The 23744-nt window shown below is 39.9% G+C and overlaps 3 protein-coding genes across 6 annotated transcripts in view; 2 read left to right on the plus strand and 1 right to left on the minus strand.

The window, feature by feature from the left end:
* Positions 1–7231: 7231 nt before the first annotated feature.
* Positions 7232–9052, plus strand: LOC130904509 (dexamethasone-induced Ras-related protein 1-like). Of its 2 annotated transcripts, none has more exons than XM_057817298.1 (2): positions 7232–7569; positions 8436–9052. In XM_057817298.1, the coding sequence occupies exons 1-2, from the start codon at positions 7299–7301 to the stop codon at positions 8957–8959; spliced, it is 795 nt and encodes a 264-aa protein (XP_057673281.1). In that variant the 5' UTR covers positions 7232–7298; the 3' UTR covers positions 8960–9052. The 2 variants fall into 2 exon arrangements, with proteins under 2 accessions (XP_057673281.1, XP_057673283.1); XM_057817300.1 differs by having other exon boundaries at positions 8510–9031.
* Positions 9053–12450: 3398 nt separating this feature from the next.
* med9 (mediator complex subunit 9) lies at positions 12451–13205 on the minus strand. The gene is made up of 2 exons (XM_057817677.1): positions 13072–13205; positions 12451–12932 (listed from the first exon to the last, which is right to left on the minus strand). The coding sequence occupies exons 1-2, from the start codon at positions 13152–13154 to the stop codon at positions 12713–12715; spliced, it is 303 nt and encodes a 100-aa protein (XP_057673660.1). The 5' UTR covers positions 13155–13205; the 3' UTR covers positions 12451–12712.
* A 9824-nt stretch (positions 13206–23029) lies between these two features.
* LOC130932117 (ubiquitin carboxyl-terminal hydrolase 22-like) overlaps positions 23030–23744 on the plus strand; it is a 63845-nt gene continuing 63130 nt past the window's right edge. For all 3 annotated transcript variants that reach the window (XM_057861528.1, XM_057861526.1, XM_057861527.1), the window contains exon 1: positions 23030–23553. In XM_057861528.1, the coding sequence (XP_057717511.1) occupies positions 23434–23553 (120 nt within the window). In that variant the 5' untranslated portion in view covers positions 23030–23433. The remainder of the gene's footprint in view (positions 23554–23744) is intronic.

The following is a 23744-nucleotide window of genomic DNA, read 5'->3' on the forward strand; positions in this document are numbered from 1 at the left end:
AAGTCCAACCTTCAATACAAGTGCATTTATTCAGTGGGGGAAAAATCCCACATAAAGAAATAATTATTTAACATCAAACAATTATTAGCACCCCTGGTGTAAATACTTTGTACAACCCCCTTTTGCCAACAAAACAACACCTAATCTTCTCCTATAATGTTTCACAAGATGGGCAAAGACAGAAAGAGGGCTCTTCAGCCATTCCTTTATGCAAATTCTCTCTAAATCATCCAGAGACCTGGGTCATCTCCTCTGTATTCTCCTCTTCAGCTCACCCCACAGGTTTTCAATGGGGTTGAGGTCTGGGGACTGAGATGGCCATAGGAGGAGCTTGATTTTGTGTTTGGTGAACCATTTCTGTGTAGATTTGGCCATATGTTTAGGGTCATTGTCTTGCTGAAAGACCCAGTGACGACCCATCTTCAGCTTTTGGGCAAAGGGCAACAGATGTTGATTTAAAATGTCCTGGTATTTCAAAGCATTCATGATGCCATGCACCCTAACAAGGTTCCCAGGGCCTTTGGAAGCAAAACAGCCCCACAGCATCACAGACCCGTCTCCACACCTCGGCAGTGCCACAGACTGATTGCCGCCATCCCACGCCGCATTGAAGCAGTCATTTCTGCCAAAGGATTCCCGACCAAGTATTGAGTGCATAGCTGATATAATTAATTGAAAGTTGACTTTTTTTGTAGTAAAAAAACACCTTTTTTTGTATTGGTTGGATGGAATATGCAAATTTCTGGATTTTTTGTTTTTTCTTGACTTTTTTTTGTCAAAATCGTCAATATTAAAACTAGAGATGTCCCGATCGAACGATCGGGATGCCGATCGATCGGGTCCGATCACGTCATTTTCAAAGTATCGGAATCGGCAAAAAAATATCGGCCATGCGCTTTTTTAATATATACAGTATATATTTAATGTTATAGACATAACATGTTACACTCATCCAGAGTCTTTAGTTTAGGCTTAAGCAGGGCAGGCCCAGCCTATACGCAGACTATGCAGCTGCTTAGGGCCCCTGACCACTAGGGGGCCCCCGATCTGGCAATTGTTTAATTTATATTCTGTTTTGTTTACTACAGTTTGCTTTATTTTACTTTTGTCAGTTTTGATACTTGATTACAAGCTTAAAAAAATTAAAAGTTCTTCCTTAACTTCTTTCTTTCCTCTTTTAGAAAAAGGTTTAGCGCTATCTACTGTAAGTACTTACAATCATTTGGGGTGAGAAGTTTGAAGTATGCAGTGCAACAAAATCTGATTAATATACAAAATATGGACGTATGGGTTGGATTGCATGTATGGGTTTCACAGTACACTGTGACAAAATGGTGGGCCAAAAATATGGGCCCCTTTGCATTGTTTTGCTTAGGGCCTCCAAATGGCCTGGGCCGGCCCTGGGCTTAAGGTAGGGTTATCAAATTTGTCCTGGTAATGGCGGAAATGAATTTATTAAAAAATGTGTCACGTTAAAATATTCAACGCAATTAATGTATGCGCTGCACGACCGTCTCACTCATTGTCGCGCTCAATCTGTAATGACGCTGTTTTACCTATATAGAGAGATAAAAGGCAGCGCAAAATGAGTAGAAATTGGCTAAAGCCTTGCAATCCCTCTCCCTATGATTAGAAAGCAAGGTGGCAATTGATCTTTGTCTGAACACCTAAAGTTATTTCCCAACGCAGAGAAGATATATAAATTGGTAGCATGATGCACAGTCATGGTTCCACTTCCCATCATGCATTTGGGATGGCCACAGTATCATTTACTGAAAGCTCAACAAATACACCAGATGGCAATATTTAGTCACAATATACAAAGTCACAAGTCTTTCTATCCCTGGATCCCTCTCACAGAAAGAATGTTAACCCTTGAGAGTCGAAGGAAGCGCCGGCGCGTCCTCAGCGCACGTCGTCTTTGAAGCGCCCTCACGTTTTAATTACGTCACCCACATGCCGTTGGTTGGTCTCGTTTTAAAGTGCGGAAGTTGCCGTTTACTCTCGTTATTATTTTAAGTCAATCGACCAACTAAAACGTGAGATATTGTCATTTAAGTTTTATAGTTTTATTGTCCTCTCAAAAAAACATTAAAACGCTGCATGGATCATTTAAGTCTATATTTCCATCATTTCTTGTCCTTTTTCAAAACGGAAGCTCCATGAAAAAAACACAAATCAAACGAACCCTTTCGAAGTCACAGTGGAAGCACAAAATGCGTTTTTTTTTTTCTAATAAATATAACTGCCATGCGAGGTTCGACCGAACGAGAGGAAGGAGTGTTCTGAAGCAGCGAGGTGGCGAGCGACGGCCGTTTGGATGAGCGAGCGACTTTGTGTGACTTTGAGAATGAACGGAAAACTAAATTTAGCGCAAGCAATTGTGCTTTTTGATCAACTTGAGGAAGAGGATGGTCCAAATTCGTCATCATCGTCTTCTTCGGAAGAGTCCTCTAGTGAAAATAGTGACGGATTTGAACACGTGGGTGACGCCATCGACGAGCAGAGGTAAGCCAACTCACTTTTTTTTTTTAATGCTGAAAAAGTTTCTTTTGAAAGTTTCTTCTGATATTGCAAGACAAAGTTAATTTTGATGCAATATAAGTGTGTGTTTATGTATATAATAATAAAATGTGCATATCAGACCAAAATCGTACGTGCACTGTGTGTATCCCAGGCAGGAATTTATAATTTGTGGTGTTCTTCTTTCTATATGAAGATTAGGGATGTAGCACATATTCAGCTATGATATTCTTTCTATTGTCATACATATAGATTTCCATTATTATTTATTGCTGTATATATTTTTATTTTATACTTTATTATTTTCATAAATACTGACTTTTTTTTCATGTACATTTATAGTGACAATGAAAAATCTACATTCACTGCCCGAATGGAAAGAGGACGAGGGAGAAGGGGTCATCACGGTAGAGCAATGAAATGTCAGCGGAGGAGAGGCTGGAGAAGTCAGCGCGGCAGAAGCCGATCACCACTGGCTCAGCCTGCACCTGTGCCATGGAGCACAGAACAAGACCCAGACACTGCCCCACAGTGCAGCCGGTTCACACCCCGGAGACCACCAGGACCTCAGGTGAATCGTGACCATGCATACACCCCAAAAGAACTTTTTGACCTGTTCTTCACCTCATCGACAATGATGAATATGTGCAAACACACAAACCAGTATGGCAGAGTCCGAAAAGAGATTGGGAAAAAGTTTATGTGGACAGACACTACAGTGGAGGAGCTTGAAACATTTATTGGACTCCTCTTGTACATGTCTTTGGTTTCACTTCCAATTGTGCAAGATTATTGGAAGGCAAGGAATTCCAGGCCGAAACTGCTTTTTGGAGTGGCATGCCTGAAAAAAAATTAACTTGTTTATTGTAAATATTTTTGAAAATACTTTTTTTCCCAATGTTATTTTTTTTTTCCCCACAATCAGTCTTCTCAATTTGTGTATATAAATGTGTGTTCAAGAAGCTTGATTGCGTGTACATAGTTTTCATCAGGTGATGGGCCGCAATACCTAAACTCATAAAGAGATGGCCTCTAAACACTTTTTGTGTTAGATGGTATATATTTTTTCACTGTTCTTCACTGTTTGGTCTGCTGTATATAACCTGTTTTGACGAGAGCATGTATCAAGGCAAAAAACGCCTATGGCTATACCTGTTGTTTATGTTGAATTGTCAAATATAAGACTATTTATTCTAAATTTTTTTGGTTGAATGTTCATCCTAACATGTTGAATAAATATTACAAAGTTTCAAAATGGTTCGTTACGCATGTTTGGTTGTCAATTGGACATCCATCCATCCATCCATCCATCCATCCATTATCTTCCGCTTAGTCCGGGGTCGGGTCGCGGGGGCAGCAGCTTTAGCAGGGAAGCCCAGACTTCCCTCTCCCCAGCCACTTCAGCCAGCTCCTCCGGCAGGATTCCAAGGCGTTCCCAGGCCAGCCGAGCGACATAGTCTCTCCAGCGTGTCCTGGGTCGACCCCGGGGCCTCCTGCCGGTGGGGTATGCCCGGAACACCTCTCCAGGGAGGCGTCCAGGAGGCATCCGAACCAGATGCCCGAGCCACCTCAACTGGCTCCTCTCAACGCGGAGGAGTAGCGGCTCGACACCAAGCCCCTCCCGGATGACTGAGCTTCTCACCCTATCTCTAAGGGAGAGCCCGGACACCCTGCGGAGGAAACTCATTTCGGCCGCTTGTATCCGGGATCTTGTTCTTTCGGTCACGACCCACAGCTCGTGACCATAGGTGAGGGTAGGAACGTAGATCGACCGGTAAATCGAGAGCTTCGCCTTTTGGCTCAGCTCCTTCTTCACCACAACGGACCGGTGCAGAGTCCGCATCACTGCAGACGCTGCACCGATCCGCCTGTCAATCTCAATTGGACATCAATATTAAAAATTTTGACAAAACGATTTTGGAATTTTTGGTCTTTTTGGGCCCAAAATGATGATTTATATTTGGTCAGTGAAGGAAACAACAGTTTGGACATGAAGTTCAAGGTGTCACAAAAAAAGGGACCAAACCAGGCCATCGTAAACAATTCTTTCTTTGAAATATAAAGGCAACTTCAAAGGCATGCAAAATCAGACAAAATAGGCCCAGACCTTAAAGGGTTAATAATGTAAATGCCATCTTGAGGATTTATTGTCATAATAAACAAATACAGTACTTATGTATTGTATGTTGAATGTATACAGTGCCTTGCAAAAGTATTCGCCCCCCTTGAATCTTGCAACCTTTCGCCACATTTCAGGCTTCAAACATAAAGATATGAAATTTAATTTTTTTTGTCAAGAATCAACAACAAGTGGGACACAATCGTGAAATGGAACAACATTTATTGGATAATTTAAACTTTTTTAACAAATAAAAAACTGAAAAGTGGGGCGTGCAATATTATTCGGCCCCTTTACTTTCAGTGCAGCAAACTCACTCCAGAAGTTCAGTGAGGATCTCTGAATGATCCAATGTTGTCCTAAATGACCGATGATGATAAATAGAATCCACCTGTGTGTAATCAAGTCTCCGTATAAATGCACCTGCTCTGTGATAGTCTCAGGGTTCTGTTTAAAGTGCAGAGAGCATTATGAAAACCAAAGAACACACCAGGCAGGTCCGAGATACTGTTGTGGAGAAGTTTAAAGCCGGATTTGGATACAAAAAGATTTCCCAAGCTTTAAACATCTCAAGGAGCACTGTGCAAGTCATCATATTGAAATTGAAGGAGCATCAGACCACTGCAAATCTACCAAGACCCGGCCGTTCTTCCAAACTTTCTTCTCAAACAAGGAGAAAACTGATCAGAGATGCAGCCAAGAGGCCCATGATCACTCTGGATGAACTGCAGAGATCTACAGCTGAGGTGGGAGAGTCTGTCCATAGGACAACAATCAGTCGTACACTGCACAAATCTGGCCTTTATGGAAGAGTGGCAAGAAGAAAGCCATTTCTCAAAGATATCCATGAAAAGTCTCGTTTAAAGTTTGCCACAAGCCACCTCGGAGACACACCAAACATGTGGAAGAAGGTGCTCTGGTCAGATGAAACCAAAATTGAACTTTTTGGCCACAATGAAAAACGATATGTTTGGTGTAAAAGCAACACAGCTCATCACCCTGAACACACCATCCCCACTGTCAAACATGGTGGTGGCAGCATCATGGTTTGGGCCTGCTTTTCTTCAGCAGGGACAGGGAAGATGGTTAAAATTGACGGGAAGATGGATGCAGCCAAATACAGGAACATTCTGGAAGAAAACCTGTTGGTGTCTGCACAAGACCTGAGACTGGGACGGAGATTTATCTTCCAACAGGACAATGATCCGAAATATAAAGCCAAATCTACAATGGAATGGTTCAAAAAGTCCAGACCTGAATCCAATGGAGAATCTGTGGAAAGAGCTGAAGACTGCTGTTCACAAACACTCTCCATCCAACCTCACTGAGCTCGAGCTGTTTTGCAAGGAAGAATGGGCAAGAATGTCAGTCTCTCGATGTGCAAAACTGATAGAAACATACCCCAAGAGACTTGCAGCTGTAATTGGAGCAAAAGGTGGCGCTACAAAGTATTAACGCAAGGGGGCCGAATAATATTGCATGCCCCACTTTTCAGTTTTTTATTTGTTAAAAAAGTTTCAATTATCCAATAAATTTTGTTCCACTTCACGATTGTGTCCCACTTGTTGATTCTTGACAAAAAATTAAAATTTTATATCTTTATGTTTGAAGCCTGAAATGTGGCGAAAGGTTGCAAGGTTCAAGGGGGCCGAATACTTTTGCAAGGCACTGTATATTCGTCCGAGTTTTATTCATTTCTTAATGCATTGCCAAAATGTATATGATTGGGAAAAATTATCGGGAATGATTGGAATTGAATCGGGAGCAAAAAAAACAATCGGAACAACCCTAATTAAAACAATAAAAGGCTTGAACTACTTCAGTTGTGTGTAATGAATCCAAAATATATGAAAGTCTGATGTTTATCAGTACATTACAGAAAATAATAAACTTAATCACAATATGCTAATTTTTTTAGAAGGACTAGTATATACTACCTGTTGCCATTCATACAACAGAAAAACTTGATACATATCAGCTTTGTATTCAATTAAATGGGCCCACATTTCACACACGAGATGACCATTATTTCACTTTTTTTGCGTGTGTGTGCCATTTTTAGCTTTTTTGTTCATTTTCTGAAGAAAACAAAAATGGCACAGTATGTTCTCCAGCTGCAAAACTGAACGACCAGAGTACAAACGCAGTTTCTTTTGATCCACTGGTCGCTGGTTGTTGTATTTCGAAGGTTTTGCGCCCCCTTCTGTTGTAGCCTTATACTCCAGCAAAGAATAAGTGCAGTGTAAAATATTGAATGAGTCTACACGAGAATTACACGAGGACTGTAGACAGTCACATGTGTGTTGGTTTTCTTTTTTTTCTTTTTTTTCTTTTTTTTTTTTTTTAAAATTTTGATACATGATTTTAATGTAGAGACCTGAGTCATTTTCAGCCTTTACGTTGCGAGGACTGATGTCACTCACACGCACACACAAATCCAGCATAGTAGCAATTATCGGAGGGTCTGTCTGTTCCATCTGTCTTGGAAGGGAGCGGGGTCGGGGGAGGCGTGACGCACACGGGAGGCGCGGCCATCTCCCCGTATAAAGTGGCCTCCCTGGACCACTCGTGGCATCAGTGACAGCTTCGGTTTGCGTCTCACTCGTAGCACCGCACACGCACTCGCCCAAAGTGGATTTTTCATCTCGCACCCACCATGATCAAGAAGATGAACCCATCCGAGAAAGAGTTGAACATCCCGGCCAAGAACTGCCGCAGGATGGTCATCCTGGGCTCCACCAAAGTGGGCAAGACGGCCATCATCTCCCGCTTTTTGAACGCCCGCGTGGACGAACAGTACACGCCGACCATCGAGGACTTTCACAGGAAGTTCTACAGCATCCGCGGTAGCATTTACCAGTTGGACATTTTGGACACGTCGGGGAATCATCCTTTCCCCGCTATGAGGAGGCTCTCTATTCTAACAGGTGAGGATTTGGCATTTTACGTTTATAAAGTGGACATGATATGCAAAATTGACTTTCTCTGCATGCAATGTAGTGTGTTTTTAATGAAATTCAATGCAATTTAGTTTATTAATCATCTCCTAATTGTATTTAAATTCAAGGTTATGCAAGAAATGTGCATACAAGGAATCATTATATTTCAAATGAAGTTAAGGCAACGCATTTTAAGGAGAAACTTGCCATATTAAGTGAAACACATTGCGGTGTATTGAGAATAAAGTGTGGAGAAGTGTAATTTTCAGATAAAATAGAAATCATAGTTTCATTTTTTTCCAAAAAATGAGGGGAATAATCATTTGTAATGTTATGAGGGAGAAATTTGTTCCAAAAGGGAGGAAAAACAAATAATCAAATATTATTACGACAACAAAGTAGCATTATTGCAAGATTTTTTCTTTTAATATTGTGAGGAACAAAATTTTAATAAGAATATTTCTTTTTTTTCTTTTTTTTAAGCAATATGCAACATTATAAGCAGAAAATGTCATTTTCACATGCAAGACTAAAGATGAATCATTTATTATGAGGGGGAAAGTGTTTAAAAAAATAATGTCCATTCAGATTTTCATTTACCAATAAACATGTCATCCTAATACAATACCAAAAAAAAAAGTTCACCCATTCATCAACATCACTCAGTAGAATTTCCAAATCATCATCATTCATTCACATATCAAAAAATGACTTCAGTCTCCAGCATAGAAAATTCAAGTCAGTTTAATTTGTATATTTTATAATGCAGTTTAGTCACTCTTGGTTTAAAGTCAAAGTCCTACTTGTTTACTCAATTATTAACCATCCCATTCCTCTTTTTTTGTCTCTGGTAGGCGACGTATTCATTCTGGTCTTCAGCCTGGACAACCGAGACTCCTTCCAGGAGGTGCAGCGCCTCAAGCGTCAGATCTACGAAACCAAGTCGTGCCTGAGGAACAAGACCAAGGAGAGCGACGAAGTGCCGCTGGTCATCTGCGGCAACAAATGCGACCGCGAGTTCCACCGCGAGGTGCAGGAGGACGAGATCCAGCGGCTGCTGGGCGGCGAGGACGGCCGCCGCTGCGCCTACTTCGAGATCTCGGCCAAGAAAAACACCAACGTGGACCGCATGTTCCACACGCTCTTCGCCGCCGCCAAGCTGCCGGACGAGATGAGCCCCGACCGCCACTGCAAGGTGTCGCTGCAGTCCTCCGAGCTGCTACGCCGAAAGTCCTTCCGCGCCAAGAAGTGCAAGGACGCCTACGGCATCGTGGCGCCGTTCGCGCGCAGGCCTAGCGTCCACAGTGACTTGATGTACATCAAGGAGAAGGCCGTGGGAGGAGCTCAGGCCAAGGAGAAAGGCTGCGTCATTTGCTGACCCTGTTCAGAAAGAAAAGACTTTGGGACTAAGCGAGCGAGGCCTCCGCTACCTTTGTTTACAGACTTGAATATACAAGCTTGAATGTACTGAACGAACAAATCTGAATGTGTATTTATTTTGTCTGTCCACTTTTGCATCAAATAAATAACTTGGTACTTTCATAATCTTGCCTCCCTTTTATAGTTGCCATTTTGTTTTTGGCGTTACGCTTTAACACTCAGGCCAAAGAAACACGAAAATTATTGAACGAATATTCATCCACCGTAGCTTAGCGCTAACACACAATGTAAAACGCCATACACTGGCTTCTGAGATAGCATCAACAAAGTCACACAACCAAAGGTCACAAAAATGGTCAACTCTAATGCTGCATTTGAGGAAGGTGGGAAGTTGGACTTATCCAATTTCAAAGTATCGGAATCGGCAAAAAAATATCGGCCATGCCTTTTTTTTTTATATATATATATGTTTTTAATTAAATCGTTTTCTAATTGTATTTAACGTTACAAACATAATATGTTACACTCATCCAGAGTCTTTAGTTTAGGCTTAAGGTAGAATTATCAAATTTATCCCGATAACGGCAGTAATTACATTTTTTAAAAATGTATCACGTTAAAATATTTAACGCAATTCATGCATGCGCTGCACGACCCACTCACTCATTGTCGCGCTCAATCTGTAATGGCGCCGTTTTACCTATATAGAGAGATAAAAGGCAGCGTATAATGAGTAGAGTGAATTTTGGCAGCCTTTTGAGCTTTATTTTATTTGGCTAAAGCCTTACAATTAGAGTTGTTCCGATCATGTTTTTTTGCTCCCGATCCGATCTCGATCGTTTTAGTTTGAGTATCTGTCGATCCCGATATTTCCCGATCCGATTGCTTTTTTTTTTCTGCTCCCAATTCAATTCCAATCATTCCCGATAATTTTTCCCGATCATATACATTTTGGCAATGCATTAAGACAAAAAATGAATAAAACTTGGACGAATATATACATTCAACATACAGTACATAAGTACTGTATTTGTTTATTATGACAATAAATTCTCAAGATTGCATTTACATTATTAACATTCTTCTGTGAGACGGATCCACAGATAGAAAGACGTGTAATTCTTAAAGGATGAATGTGACTTTGTATATTGTGACTAAATATTGCCATCTAGTGTATTTGTTGAGCTGTCAGTAAATTATACTGTAGCCATTTAACTGTTCTGCCCAAATGCATGATGGGAAGTGCAACCATGACTGTGAATAGTGGCACCAATTGATATATCTTCTCTGCGTTGGGAAATAACATAGGGTCTTAAGAAAAAGATCAAGTACTACATTTCTTCCCCACATTACTTCCCACGATAATTCTATTTGTTGAGAGAGGGATTTTAATTTAGACTTTAGCCAGCTAAAAAAATGCTCCAAAATTCACTCTACTCATTTGACGCTGCCTTTTAGCTCTATATATAGGTAAAACGGCACCATTATAGATTGAACGCGACAATGCGTAAGTGGGTCTTGAAGCGTATCTGTTAATTGCGTAAATTACCGCCATTAACGCGATAAATTTGATAGCCCTACTTTAAGCCAAGACTAAAGACTCTGGATGAGTGTAAGAGATTTTGTCTGTAACGTTAAATACAATTAGAAAATGATTTAATAAAAAAATATACATATATATATATATATATATATATATATATATATATATATATATATATATATATATATATATATTGAAAAAGGCATGCCCGATATTTTTTTGCCGATTCCGATACTTTGAAAATGACGTGATCGGCATCGATCGATCGGGACATCTTTAGCTAGTGTTTTTTTAATGCATTCGTAATTTAGTTTTAAGGTATATTTAGCCAATTTTTGTGGGAACATGTGTCTGAACCATTTGTTAAGAGCACTGCAAAAAAAAAAAAAAAATGTTAGTATTTTATAGCATTTAAGCTAGCGGACTTTTGCTATGTAAGTTAGACAATTGTTATCTTGTTGTATATAGATCCTTATTCATACCGTTTGAGGCTCGGCTCAGGTATTTTAATTTTTTTATGTTTATCCGATCACTCATTATTCAAACTAACTAGTTCATCAATTAATCGACTACTAATATAATCGATAGCTGCAGTCCTAGATGTATTTATAGTAGAACTGAAACGAATACTCGAGTAACTCGTTGCCAGCTCTAAGCATCACGTTTTGCCCGGACTACTTTTAATGCGGGACGACGCGCTGACGTAACGTGCGAAGAGGAAGAAGCAATTAACAAAAAAAAACAACAAAAAAAACTTACCGCAGCTGACAGCCGCTACAAAATACGCCGACGTTGCTAAAAACTACGCCCGCAGGATGCTAGTGTGGTAGCAGGTAATGTCCGATGCGTCTCATAGATATCGCATGCATTTAGGACTAGATGCGAAATGACAGACTCAGCCGCGTATGGGCAGCGTTAGTAAACAGCTGCCATCTTTAAGCATTAGCCTTCTCATCGCTAATATATATAACGTTACTGTCACTCGCTCACGTAACGTTAGCCCTTCGGAAGGCTAGGTTTCTAATGATTATGACCACTGTCGATGCGTGGCTAACGCGTCTTACATACAGGCTTTATTTAATCTGTAAAAACACAGCGCTGTAGAGTGATGAGGGTGTAAAATTCAAACATAATAAAGCTAACTGTCAGTTTTAGCTCAGTAGTCATTGCTGAATAAAACCCCAAGTAGCACTGGTCCCTAATGTGCTCCAATACAGCAGGTATCATACATCTACTTTGAACACTGCAAAAACTCAAAATCCTGTCAGTACTTACAATTTAGACTAACTTAAAACTTAACTAGAACTTAAAAATAGCTTGACACAAATGGAAATTAAATTGAAACACGTGGGGAAAACACGCAGCTTTCAAGCGATGTGTGTTATCAAGCGTAATTACATTTTTAGGTATGAAATATGTTTTGTTTTGTTTTTATAAGATTTAGAAGTTTTTTGAGTGAAAGCAGTCAATTTTTTTTTCTAGTCACATCTTAGATTCAATTGTTGGCTGTTTTCAACAATGTAGATCGAAAATAAAGACATTGATTGACTGAAAATGGTTCAATATTGGATTAAATGTCTTTTTTTCCTCAAGTATATTTATAATTGCTCTTTACCTAAAAAAAAATGTTTTATCCGATTACTCGATTAATCGATAGAATTTTCAGTCGATTACTCGATTGCTAAAATATTCGATAGCTGCAGCCCTAATTTATATTCCCAAAAAAATTTTAAATCAATTTATCACCTGGGCCTAGTGTGCGCTGAAATTTTGACACCCTCCCCCCAGGGTAGTTTGACAAAAGCCAATCATATCTGTTTTCGGAACAAAAAAAATCATACATTTCAACCAGAATAAAATAATAATAATGATGTGTTGTTGTTTTTTTACAGCATGTTTAGCCTTGTCTGATCTCTGTCGGAAAAAAAATCAAGACTGTTGTTGCTTAACATGATTTTATTGCAAAATATGCTACTGAAATGTAAATGCTAAACAGTATATACAAAATTACACAGGTCGTTGAAATTTACCTGGCAAAAACCCGTAGTCGGGCTTTATTACAGTCCATTTGTCATCCTCCATCGTGGAAAAAAAATGTCTCGTTGGCCACTTTAGCCGTTAGCCTTTAGCTCATAATGCAAACCAAGTGTCCCGGGCCACTCGCATGTCTGTTATTTTTCCAGTCAGATTAGTCCTCTATTTCTGTCTTCATGATGCTTTGGGTACATCGAACATACACAGGCTCTTGTATTTCTGCAGCAACTGGTTCTTGGTGCGGACCTGCTCCCGCAGCGTCGCCAGCTGCTGCTGCTGCTCCACTGGGCTGCTTTCGATTCCGGGCATGGTGGAGATCTGCTCCCGGGCTTCTTGGATCTTGGCTTTCAGCTTGCTAAGCTCCTGGTGCACGTCCTGGCTCTCTTTGTCCATGCTGAAAACACAACAGAAGCTGATGGTTTAATTCTTGTTAGCCTAGTTGAGTGTTAGCTGTGGCTAGCAAATCAACACCGAATGTTGTTTTAAGAGGAAAACAGAGTTTACGACACGGTAAGACTTTTCGTTTAACTTACCACTTGATAATGTCGTGAACCAAAGGCAGAAGAGAGCAGTCTTCGTCCTCTTTTGCCTGCTTTGGCTGGGGTACCGCCATCATTGTTTTCTGGTTTGTCGTCGCAGAGAGCCTACGTCATGCATGCTTTGTTTGCGCTCCCTGATGACGTCAACTTTTTTTCTTTTTGTAATGTTAGCTTCAGAGCAATATTGCTTGAATCATACGTCGGCGGTTTTGGAAAACAAGAAAAACATATTTGTCTGAAACAAATTAGCCTTTTTTATTGATATTGTTTTGGTTTCTAAAAAATGTGATTGACCAGGGTTATAAACAGAAAAACAGCATTATGTAGAATTGAAAGAAGCATAAAGTTAGGCAGATATCACAATTTGGCCCCTAAAAAAAGATTTAGGCGGTTATATATTTCTTGAACCTAACAAAATACAAACCCTTGACGATGATACAAACAGATGATACATCACAATGAAGTTATAAAATTTAAACACAAATCATGAGAGATCTTCAGAGTGCTTTACAACACAGAAAAATTATAGTTCATAATATATAAAAAGCGGGAAAATATGACACAATAAAATTGAGGGGAAAAAAAGAATGTGTCATGCTAAAAGTCATTACGAAAAATAAAATAAAACATAAAATCAGAACACATTAGTTTCTCAAGTCCCCCCCAAAAAATTCAGGACGACAGTGATCCCTCCTTTTTCGCGGTTAATGGGGACCAGAACCACATATATATACTCCGCGTCATTTAGTAGTAGTAGGTCGGAGTCAGCACATGCAGCAAAGATTTAAGCCGGATTTTTAAAAAAGGTACGAAATCTGTACCGCATACAAACAGGAAGGATTGTCTCGGGAGTGATTTGTTCGAAGATTCAAGGTAATTATTGTAGTTTTCGTACCATTCATGCATTTTGAAACGTTGTGGAAAAAATATTTCCGCAATATTTACGTAAAATAACCGCCAACTGCCCGTTTTTTTGCTTTTAACCAAGAATCGAGACTGTTTTACGTCCATAAAGAATTCAGTGATTTAAGCATTTAGTCGCAAGAATTTTCAACTGATAAAGCTCTTTCTTTAAACGTGGAGGGGGCTAATTTTCGTAATTGACTAGCCTCATAGTTCTCAATATTTACGCAAAATAAATTCTACCTGCACGTTTTTTTGCTTTTAACTTATGAATCAAGAATGTTTTACCTCCATATCTATACAGAATTCAGGGATTTAAGCATTTATTGATGTCAAGTTCAAAAATAGATCCTTAGGTAGACATTCGTAAAATTACCCAAAAATAAGGAGAGAAGACACTCGGTTTTCTTGGCCAAGGAGAGCAAAAGAGTGACCAGACAGAGAAATGCTGGATTACGCTGTATGGTCACCAAAATTGATCTAAAGAAAAACCCTCCATGCTATTTTTATTTAGGGGTTTGTCCGAACACAGAAAGGGTGTTGCCCTGAGGGAGGGGAGAGCAAGCTGGAGAAACCCATGTGAATTTGGTTGGATATGTGTGAGCATGTAGGTGGAACTAAGTAAGTACACGTATGTAAGCAAAGGCTCATGTAAACAATGGTCAAAATGACCCAGACACTTCAGTTATGCAACGCTGCGGCCATGGAAGATGTCCTCGGATGGAAAATTGTCCTTGAAAGTCTAGACGAAAGTCTAGACGTAAGACGCTGAAAATGTCCTAGAAGGTCTAGTTACGCAATGTTGCAGCCATGAAGCAAGGCAGTTGTCATCCCGACCCTCTTTACTCTTTGTAACACTTAAACATTATACTACACCCTAGTATAGCAAGCAATAATCATTTACTGGTTATATCAATAAGAAAAATACGTATTATGCATGTATTAGGTATGTATGAGCACAACCAGATATTCAATCACTCAAGCAAATATTCAATCAATACTCGATAATTAACTCAACAATTGACAATAATTTTCAATAGAAAAAGCTCTGTTTTGGTACGCCGGGGGCTAATTTTCGTAACTGACTAGCCTCATAGTTCGCAATATTTACGCAAAATAAATGCTACCTGCATGGTTTGTTTGCTTTTAACCAAGAATTGAGACTGTTTTACGTCCATATCTATATAGAATTCAGTGATTTAAGCATTTATTCACATGAATTTTCAACAGAAAAAGCTCACTGTTTTGCTACGGCAGCCATGTTGGATTTTGTATCTCTAAATTTTATTTTAGACATTTCCGCGTCCATATTAAAAAACAATCAGCTTTTACGTGTTTTATTTTATGTAACATTTCAATCTAATAACTTTCAGTTAAACACCATGGTCCTGCACCAACCTCTACGCCGACGGCAACAAGCAGCTCTTCGTCTACTTTGACCCCGTGCACCTTTGGAAGAACATCCAAAGCAGCTTCCACAACAACGGTTGCATGGTGCTGCCTAGGTGTCCTGGGGCTGAACTTTATATGGCTAAGGTAGGTGCCTTTTTCAGTTTTAGGTCGGTAGCAGCTTTGGTTTTGAAAATATTTGTATTAGAAGTTTTTTAACATAGGCCCCCTACGGAGCGAGACGCGCCCCGTTTCCCATTAACTGATAGTGACGTCTATGTGTTGACAACCTTCATTGCCTTATGAAGGGTTAAGTTAAACTCTAAAGTTGACTCTTTTATGATGCAGACAAATGTCTGGAAGTCATTTCAAATTACAAGAATAGGAACAAAGGTGGAACCGATATTATCACTTAAGGGATCGTGTCCATTGAACATGTCGTGTGTTTGCCGAATGACCACGCATACTACATTATAGAATAGGCTCTATTTATCCAATCTAGCTAACACACGCATTAGGTTTGTTTTCTTGAATTGGATTTGCTCTACTGACCTTCAAAGGCATACTGACCTATATTTTGGCATTACTATTCACTCACCTGCCAGATAGGGGGAAGACACCCCTCATGTGTAGTGATGTTAATTAAACATAATGCTGCTAAGCCCGCTCCAGGTAACACATACAGAACACATATATGTAGAACATGTTCTTTGATGATGACCCACATTAGAGTTTGTAGGCCATAATTGTAATATGGTGGTCTCCTTGCATTTATAACCCAGTGAAAAGTGGGTCAACATCCAACTGTACCCCGTCAGGCTCTACTCAAATATGCGGTTTTGTATTTTGAAGAAATTGACACGTGCCGACAGTAAAGGCCGCGGAATATCCGGTTGGGTCGCCTTGCATTCATTAATGTCACGATGACCCGGGGAGGACAGAACTACATAAACCGTCAATCATTTTCATTCTGTTCTCTTTCAGTTTGAGCCCTAATTTCTGAATGGTTTTGGTGTCATAGTTTTGAGACCGTGTGACATATCAGATGAAATTAACCCTTTAACACCTAAGCCTATTTTGGCCGAATTTGCATGCATTTGATGTTGCCTTTATATTTCAAAGAAAAAATTGTTTACAATGGCCAAATTGGGTTCCTTTTTTCAGGACACCTTGAACTTCATGTCTAAACTGTTGTTTTCTTCACTGACCAATTATAATCCACATTTTGGACCCAAAAAGACAAAAAAAATCCCAAAATCTTTTTTCAAAATTTGTAATGTTGACGTCCCATTGACAACCAAACATGCTCGACCAACCGTTTTGAAGCTTGATAATATTTATTCAACTTGTTAGGATAAACATTCAATAGAAAAAAATAAGATTGAATAGTTTTATGTTTGACAATTCAACACAAACAGCAGGTATGGTCATAGGCGTTTTTGGCCTTTACACATACTATGGTCAAAACAGGCTATATAGTGTGCAAAATAGTGAGAAAAAAAATGTATATATATCATCTAACACAAAAAGGGTTTGAAAGATATCTCTTTGTGAAGTTAGGTGTTGTACCCATCACCTTATCAAAAGTATATACGTACATGCAATCAAGCTTCTGGCACACACATCTACATAAAAATTGAAAAGATTATAGTGAAGGAAAAATATATATAACATTGAAAAAAAGTATTTTAAAAAATATTGACAAGTAGTTAAATTTCTTGGATTTTTCAGGCATGCGACCCAATAAAGGTTTTTTTTTTTTTTTTTTTTTTTGCGCACTCAATAAAGCTTCTTCTTGAACAGGTCACGGAGCTGCGTCACACACAACGTCACACAGCCTACTCAGAGCGCCGTTTGCGCTCTGCTGTCACTTCTACTCGCCGAGACGCCGATTCATCAGAGGAAAACGACAAATACGACTCATCTTCTTCCTTGAGTTAATGAAATAATGCATTAGCTTGTGCTAAATGTAGTTTTAGATTCATTCTGCACGTTTCAAAGTCGCTCGCTCAAACCAACCAGGGTTGTGCATTTTTCGGCACGACACCGGCCGCTGCTTGCTTCGCATGCCTCCCTTTCAATAGTTGGCGCCTCGCTCGGAAATATATTAAAAATGATCACATTCGGTTCGTCCTTCCTGACATCACAACGACTCTTGGAATAAGTAGTCTTTTGTGCTGCTTTCGCTTTTGAAAAAGGACAAGAAATGATGACAATATGGAGATGGATACATGGTCCATGCAGCGTTTTAATGCATATTTATGAGTGCAATAAAACTATAAAACTCAAATGACATTATCTCCCGTTTTTCTCGGCCGATTGACTTCAAATAAAAACTAGTGTGGACATCAACTTCCGCACTTTCAAACGAGACCAACCAGCAGCACGTGGGTGATGCAGTTACAGCGTGACGAAGCTTCAAAGACGATATGCGTAAACGCGTCGCTGCCGACACGTTCGGCGTTAAAGGGTTAAAGATCGGGATGCCGATCGATCACGTCATTTTCAAAGTATCGGAATCAGCAAAAAAATATCGGACATGCCTTTTTTTAATATATATATAATCTATATTTTTTATTTAAATAGTTTTCAAATTGTATTTAACGTTACAGACAGTCTTGCACTCATCCAGAGTTGTTTTGGCTTAAAGTAGGGCTATCAAATTTATTGCGTTAACAGCGGTAATTAATTTTTTAAAATTAATCATGTTAAATAATTAACGCATGCGCTGCACGACGCACTCACGCATTGTCGCGTTCAATTTATAGATGCCGTTTTACCTATAGATAGCGCTAAAAGGCAGCATATAATGAGTAGAGAGAATTTTGACAGCCTTTGGAGCCATTTTTTATGTGGCTAAAGCCTTACAATACCTCTCTCAGCAACTAAAAATAACGTGGGAGGCAATGTGGGGAAGAAAGGTAATAGTTGATCATTTTCTTAACACCCTATGTCCTTTCCCAACGCAGAGAAGATATATGAATTGGTGCCCCTACGCACAGTCATGGTTACACTTCCCATCATGCATTTGGGCAGAAGTTAAATGGCTGCAGTATCATTTACTGAAAGCTCAACAAATACACTAGATGGCAATATTTAGTCACAATATACAAAGTCACATTTATCATTTAAGAATTACAAGTCTTTCTATCCGTGGATTCCTCTCACAGAAAGAAAATAATGTAAATGCCATGTTGAGGATTTATTGTCATAATAAACAAATACAGTACTTATGTACTGTATGTTGAATGTATATATTCGTCCGAGTTTTATTCATTTTTTTCTTAATGCATTGCCAAAATGTATATGATCGGGAAAAATTATCGGGAATGATTGGAATTGAATCGGGAGCAAAAAAAAAAAAGCAATCCGATCGGGAAATATTGGGATCGGCAGATACTCAAACTAAAACGATCGGGATCGGGTCGGGAGCAAAAAAACATGATCGAAACAACCCTAGCTGAAATGCCTGTGCAATAAACAAACAAACAAAAAAACAATAAGTTAGAAATTTGATCGACATCAACAATTAAAGCTGTACAATAAATTCCAAAGAACAGTAGCGGAACAAGTATGAATAGGCCCGCGTGCAATAAGTATAAACGGGCCCCCCAAGGTGAACCTCCAACGGGTGTGAGTCCTAGTGGATAATTATTCCTGGGCCCCTCCAAACCTTCGCAAGTTAATCATCCAATGCGTGGGGTGGGGGCGGTGAAAGTGGAAAATTTTCACATTTCACATCGTTGCACATAATCATTCTTTGTTCTCATAACTGTGTGTTTATCTACGGTATTGCTTGCATACAAGGACTTCTTCTTCCATTGTTTTATCTAGGTAGGGGCTGGCACTAGGCTGCCTTGTTTTTTTCCACTGTTTGTGTAGACGGCATACAGTGTATCACAAAAGTGAGTACACCCCTCGCATTTCTGCAGATATTTAAGTTTATCTTTTCGTGGGACAACACTGACAAAATGACACTTTGACACAATGAAAAGTAGTCTGTGTGCAGGTTATATAATAGAGTTCATTTATTTTCCCCTCAAAATATAGCCATTAATATCTAAACCCCTGGCAACAAAAGTGAGTACACCCCTTTGAAAAAACGTACATCCCTAAATGTTCAAATTGAGTACTGCTTGTCATTTTCCCTCCAAAATGTCATGTGACTTGTTACAGGAGTGCTGTCAGCATTTCTGCAGAGATTGAAGAGGTGGTGGTGGTGGGGGGGTCAGCCTGTTAGTGCTCAAACCATACGCCACACTCTACATTAAATTGGTGTGCATGGCTGTCATCCCAGGAGGAAGCCTCCTCTGAAGACGGTACACAAGAAAGCCCGCAAACAGTTTGCTGAAGACATGTCAACAAAGCACATGGATTACTGGAATGCTGTCCCATGGCTTTCTTGTGTACCGTCTTGTGTACCGTCTTCAGAAGAGGCTTCCTCCTGGGGTGACAGCCATGCACACCAATTTGATGTAGCGTACAGTGTATGGTCTGAGGCAAGGCAAGGCAAGGCAAATTTATTTATATAGCACAATTCAACACAAGGCAATTCAAAGTGCTTTACATCACATGAAGATCATAAAAATCACATCACTAACATGCTGATCCCCCACCTCTTCAATCTCTGCAGCAATGCTGACAGCACTGCTGTAACGAGTCACATGACATTTTGGAGGGAAAATGACAAGCAGTACTCAATTGGACATTTAGGGATGTACGTAGTTTCTATGCGGTGTACTCACTTTTGTTGCCAGGGGTTTACATATTAATGGCTATATTTTGAGTTATTTTGAGGGGAAAATAAATTAACTCTATTATATAAGCTGCACACAGACTACTTTTCATTGTGTCATTGTCTCATTTTGTCAGTGTTGTCCCATGAAAAGATATACTTAAATATCTGCAGAAATGGGATGTACTCACTTTTGTGATACACTGTATCTATCTTAGGTGATTATTGCTTTCTTTTTGCTCCTGAATTGTGGGTTGTCATCCCCTGTTCATTAAGAGAATAAAAGAACCTGTAAAAAGAAAAAAAACAATTACTTTTTTTCCCCTTCAAGTAAACGCCGACAAAAACTAGGCGAAATTAGTCTGCGTTTTCGTCAACAAAAACTTGACGAAGACACATTTTGAAATGACTAATATGACTAATGACTAAGAAGTATTATCGTCCAAAAGACTACGACTGAGAGGAAAATTAAAAGGGCTGCAAAAAACAATGCTGTAAGACAACAAAACCCAACGCCAAAGTTTAGCGCTATAGTGCCATATGTCCATACCCGGAGATCAAGCAGGGTGTCCAAAAATGTCATTGCATGTAATTGACTTTCCAGTATATGAATTAAAATTAAGACTTTGCCAGTAAAATGTTGTCTAAAAAGTTGTAAAGCAATAAAACAACAAAAATGAATGAAATTAACAAAAAAATATTTTTATAATGGGTCAAAATTAATTTTCGAACAGATAATGTGACTTGCACCTTAGAGACGGTCATTTGCTTTGCTTAGCCAAAACCACCTGAGGACAGAAGAAATAACATCGACATTTTTTTCAAACTAAGCTTTCAAAAGCGACAACAACTACCGAGCTAGAACCAAGGATTGAAGATGCGGACCATGAAACGCCGGAGAGCACCGCCAAAATGGTGAGCGGAGTTTCAGTTTGTCCCACTAATTGTACAACAGAGCCTGCGACGGCCCCTGGCTGTTTAATTGTTATTTTTTGAGACTCTTCCAGTCAGCCGATCGTCTCCTCCACCAGCTGGCTGCTTCCCCTCCCACGGTGACGAAAGCTGATTGACGCCCGACGGACTGACGACGTCGACGCCGCTGATTGGCCAAGAAAAAGGTGCCAAGCTTCATAAACCTGCCGCTGTCAACGCTCTATGAGGTCACATTTGACAGCATTCTGCCGTGGTCCTCCTCGCCAGCTGTTTGCTCGCCATTCACTCTCGTTTGCATTTGATGGCTACTTTGATACACTCCCGCTTTTTTGGTGAGGTCTTTTGTGTTTATTCGTTATTGGATCGTTTTTGTCCACCACTGTAAATAAGAGCACTGAAGCAAGTACGGGTAAGTCGCCATTTCTGTTCAACCCATTTTCTCCTGTTTTGTATAGAGTTGAAGTTAGGTTAGAAGCTGTCTTTTCTTTGTTCCTTTTACATGATCAGGGTTTAGTTACCTTTGCTTAGCCAAAACCACAACTTTGATTGTTGTAAATAAATTTCTGTCCACTTGTGAATTTGTGTGGCTCATTTTATGTTGCTCCCTTCGCAAGCCGTCCTTGGGACGTAACAGAGCCACAACCAGGTATACCACATTCAATGGACGACATCCTTTGCAAAAAGCATAGCTGTCCTAAGCAGCCTGATTTAGAATTCCCCTAAAAATGATGGGAAACAAAAAAAAATGCTCATTTTCAATGTATGATTATAAATGTTCCTAGCTGAAATATTCAGTCAAAAAGGATGCCTGCCGCCATTTTCAACTTCACCACGGTGAGGATTCGTTTCAAAAGGGTGTGAGTGATTGGAAAAACTTGGCATTAAATTTGATATCTCCGCAGAAGGCAAAATTCGGTGTTTACTTCACAGAAAAATGCGCGCGCTCGCACACGCTCGCACACTCCTACACACATAGCTGGGATGCCTGTATTCACGAGCATGGGCTAAGCTACTAACCGAGCATATATCTTGTAAGTTAATTTTATTGCTGACACCGCGTTTCGGGGTCATCAGCATGTTTTGCCCCCCCACCCCTGCCACAACAGTCAAACTCCACCTGTGCATATGTCCATGCTTATCTTGATGAATAGGATCTTTTTTTAAGCAAATATAATAGTCTCATAATAGGACTCAATTTGCAGAGGAAGAATACAACATCCGTGTGTGGTTCTGTTCTCAGTTATACTTTTAGTTTCTCCTATTTTGTGTGAGAAATGGGACGTTTGAGGTTACTATTCCTCATTATCTGACAAATTATGTCTGAATGCAAGGACCCATGGGCTCGCATCTCAGTTGTAATGTCGAGGTAGTCACCCATGTAACAAGTTTGTTCATTATACACGGGTCATTCAAGTTTAACGTGAGGATCCACACCTAATCATCCCCATTTGTCTCTATTTATGCAGCCACTACATCATGACAACGAGGTCTTGGTAATAGAGATTTTGCACGGCTCATTTCAGCGCGGGGCACTACATATTCTTATCACCTATGACAAATGGCCACTAGATGGCAGACTTGAATTAAGTTTTAACCAAGAACGTAAGGACGTTATGTTCACGTTAGAATATTGTGGATGTTACAAACGTATTAACGTGATGTATTAACATGTGTCATGCTACTTATCTATTTAAATATGATATGACAGTAATGAGACTTAAATTATGGTGACAAGTTTTAAATATTTAATGGTTTTTAAAATGTATATTTCCAATTCCCTTGTAAATATATTTGTATTTTCTGTTTCTTTATTATTCTTAAATGGTTGTTATTAATTATCATCATCAAAATAGCTACACAAATGTAAGGCAACTCTCGTCCGGCGCGACGCGGAAATCGAAACGAGCGTATCCAAAACACTCGTCGAGTTTAGCGTAGTGACGTCATCCTTTGTTTTGGCCAATCACGGCGCGCGTCGGCCGGGGCATTGTGAAGCAGTGAGTTGACGCGTTAGCAGCCAGGCTAAAGTGGAGAAAGAAAGCTAACTAGCCGTGAGAGTGGAAGTGGCGTTGGCTTAAAAAAAAAAAAAAATTAAAAAAAAAAACGCTCATGGAAAATTAAGTTGTCAACACAGCAGCGGCTATTCCACTCCGAGAGGACTCGGTGACAATGTTTCTACGGTGCTAACGTGCGAAACGGAGCTTGTCAAATGCCAGAGGAGAGCGTTTTTGGATACTACATCGCTTGTCCCGTTTCCAAGCGGAAACCATTTCTGGACAGGATAGTTTGGGGGGTGGGGGGGCACCGAGAGCTAGCTGGCTAGCCCAAGCGAATCATTCCCGGAGACTTATTGACGCTGTCACCCGGCAGACTCCGACACGAATGTTTTGTCTGTCATGAGTCCGGCCGGGTGCTCCCATGTGAACGGTTATAAGGTGGACAACTGGAAGCAAAATCTCCGCGTCATCTACCAATGCTTTGTTTGGAGTAGCACTGCTGAAACCAGGAGACGGAAGGTAAACAACAACAACGGAAATCATGTTTGCACCCTTTTCTGTCATTTCCTGTGAAGTTACCGTGACACAAAGGGGGTGCGAAATGATGCGCCGCCACTACGAAAGAATCAGTGCACTATTATGTTGTTGAGGTCACTTAGCTGCAAGGCTATAAACTCCCAGGGCCAGTGGCTGAACATTAACATATCAAA

This window comes from Corythoichthys intestinalis, chromosome 16 (genome assembly GCF_030265065.1).
Source record: "Corythoichthys intestinalis isolate RoL2023-P3 chromosome 16, ASM3026506v1, whole genome shotgun sequence".
Lineage (NCBI taxonomy): Eukaryota > Metazoa > Chordata > Actinopteri > Syngnathiformes > Syngnathidae > Corythoichthys > Corythoichthys intestinalis.